This window comes from Amphimedon queenslandica, unplaced genomic scaffold (genome assembly GCF_000090795.2).
Source record: "Amphimedon queenslandica unplaced genomic scaffold, v1.1 AMPQUscaffold_12241, whole genome shotgun sequence".
Classification (NCBI taxonomy): Eukaryota; Metazoa; Porifera; class Demospongiae; order Haplosclerida; family Niphatidae; genus Amphimedon; species Amphimedon queenslandica.
In genome coordinates this window covers 9506-12472 of record NW_003547521.1, presented here as the reverse complement: position 1 = coordinate 12472, position 2967 = coordinate 9506, and the positions used below count along the sequence as shown (strand labels likewise).

The window sequence follows — 2967 nt, the reverse complement described above, 5'->3', positions numbered from 1 at the left end:
GATAAGTCGGTTTAAACCGCATTGAAATTGTCCACACGTAAACTGATTTATTTCTAAACCGGTTCCAAACCGCTTTAAGGGCATAGTGTAAACGGGGCTTTAGGCTCTAAAAATTAAAGTAGCATTCACATACAAAGCAAATTACTTTAATACAGGTAAAGGAATAAATACATGTATAATAAGTGCTTACCCAGTTGCTCAAGCATCTTGTCACACTCATCCAATATGAAATGCTTCACATTGTGAAGGTTGAGCGTCTTCTGTCTCACCAGAGCCAGGATGCGACCAGGAGTGCCAACCACTATGTGTGGGCAGTTAGTCTTGAGAGTCTCCTCATCTTTCATGACACTGATGCCGCCAAAGAACACAGAGGTCTTGACCTTATCAAAATACTTGGAGAATCGTTCATACTCCTTGTATATTTGATAGGCCAATTCCCTGTAGAAAAAAAAGAGGAGAAAAATGCATTAAATATCAGACATAAAATGTAAAGATTAAATGTACATAGCACTCATACAATGTGATGATGCTGAATAAAATATTCCTAGCCACACATTTAAAATAAAATTATGATCATTCATTACCTGGCATGGCACATTACAAGAACAGAGACTTGTCCCTCAACTATCTCTAGTTGCTAAAGCGTCGCTATGACAAAGACAGCAGTCTTGCCCATACCTGATTTTGCTTGACAGATGACGTCCATGCCTAAAATAGCCTGAGGAATACACTCGTGTTGCACTATAAAAAGAAAAGAAAAAAAGTAGATCAACATCACATCATATACTACATCAATAAGATAATTAATCATACATGAGATAATTTAGTAGTGTCACTAGCATGGTTACTCTCTCCAATTAATGCCCACTAGGAGCTATGGAAGGAACAGGAATATGCTATTGCCTGCTCAGCTTATCTTAGGTAAGACAGAGGCAGTACTTTAAAAATTAATTAATTAAAATTAATTAATGAGCATTAATTTTTATTAAAAATGAATAATGAAACAAGGAAGTGAACTGCTGCTAATTAATTTTTATTAAAAATGAATTATGAAACAGGAAGTGGGCTGCGCTAATTAATTTTTATTGAAAAGATTTATTAAATGCATTAATACATAAAAGTCATAAAATGGCACTATGCTGAATAAAAAATAATTATTCCTAACCACACACTCAAATAAAAATAATTAAGATCAATAAATTGTATTTATTCACTTCTCTTACCTGGCATAGCACATTACAAGAACAGAGACTTGTCAGTCTATATGATTCCTCCTAGCTGCTGACCACGCCTTCTTTGCCCGAGAGCTACCGAATGACATCATCACTTTCTCAAGACCCTCAGAATACTCTTCCTTGGATAAGGACTTACGCTTGGAGGGATTAGGATCAGTCACTGGGGTATCAGTTTTACCTGTAGAGATCAAGCACATAAAGAGACATGCATCAACTGTTTGCCTGTTATGCATGTACATGTACAAATTCATGGGCAGGAGGCCATGACTCAAAATAATTTGTTACTGGCATGGCCTTGAACTTCTACATAGCATAAGGACATCAATATGTATCAGAAAATGTAATAAAAATTGGGTGTGATTTTGGAGCCATTTTTTTGAAAAAACATGGGTTATATAGCCTTGGGAGTTTTCCAGAAATTGACTCATTTTAAAATGGCCATAACTCGAAAAGTAGAAGTCGGAATCAGCTCAAACTTGCTATGTAGCAAAAGGACATCAATATGTATCAGAAAACATAATAAAAATTGGGGGTGACTTCGGAGCCATTTTTTGGGAAAAACCATGGGCTATAGCTTTGGGGATTTTTCAGAAATTGGCTCATTTTTTAAAATGGCAGTAACTCGAAAAGTTGGAGTCAGAATCAGCTCAAACTTGCTATGTAGCATAAGTACATCAATATGTATCAGAAAACATAATAAAAATTGGGGGGGGGGGGGTGATTTCGGAGCCATTTTTTGGAAAAAACCATGGGCTATATATAGCCTTGGGCATTTTTCAGAAATTGGCTCATTTTTAAAAATGGCCGTAACTCAAAGAGTTGGAGTCGGAATCAGCTCAAACTTGCTATGTAGCAAAAGGACATCAATATGTATCAGAAAACATAATAAAAATTGGGGGTGATTTTGGAGCCATTTTTTGGAAAAAACCATGGGCTATAGCCTTGGGCATTTTTTAGAAATTGGCTCATTTTTTTAAAACGGCAGTGACTCGAAAAGTTGAATCTGAATCAGCTCAAACTTGTTATGTAGCATAAGGACATCAATATGCATCAGAAAACATAATAAAAATTGGGGGTGATTTCAGAGCCATTTTTTGGAAAAAACATGGGCCTGTATAGAATATACAATCATTAATAGATACATGTATTCTACTGATGGCTGGCTACAGAGTCTACCATACCTTTGATATAAGGTGTCATATGAAATATATCAGTATTATGTAACTCCATAGTACCAGTCTCTTTATCAAGAACACCAATCATATACCTACATGTAAGTATTAATTACTAAATTATATTAGTTTGTAACTCACAGAGCCTTAATTTAAAAAGATTATCTAAGCGCGGCTACTAATTACGCATATAAACACTACAGGTCTTTTCACACTAACATAGTTTTGAAGCTCTTTGATGCACTTTGTTGATACTATTCACCTCTGGAGGTGAAATGAGAGTGATGTGCATTAATTGGAAACTACCCTACATGTAGTGTGAATACAATTAATACAAATCAATGTGCATTACTTTTGCCAGTGTGAAAAGGTCTTTAATTAAATAGTCTTGTCACATCATTTGCTGAAAGGGGTGTGGAAAAATTATAAATAATGTCATCTCTCACTTTCTAAAAGGGAAGGTGCTCATGGTTCCCTCAGTCTCGTAATTGGTACCAATGTACGTCATGTGGTCCGTCTTTGTAACCAGTGTTCTCCTCTTCATACCTTTCTCTTGGTAA

At 35.7% G+C, this 2967-nt stretch overlaps 1 protein-coding gene across 1 annotated transcript; it reads right to left on the bottom strand.

The window, feature by feature from the left end:
- Positions 1 to 146: 146 nt before the first annotated feature.
- LOC100631965 (ATP-dependent RNA helicase DDX39A-like) lies at positions 147 to 2961 on the bottom strand. Its single transcript, XM_020004377.1, is given in 6 exon segments — positions 147 to 438; positions 585 to 741; positions 1224 to 1413; positions 2417 to 2502; positions 2760 to 2810; positions 2854 to 2961. Coding segments are annotated over 3 exon segments (456 nt in total). The 5' UTR covers positions 1231 to 1413; positions 2417 to 2502; positions 2760 to 2810; positions 2854 to 2961.
- Between the last annotated feature and the right edge of the window lie 6 nt (positions 2962 to 2967).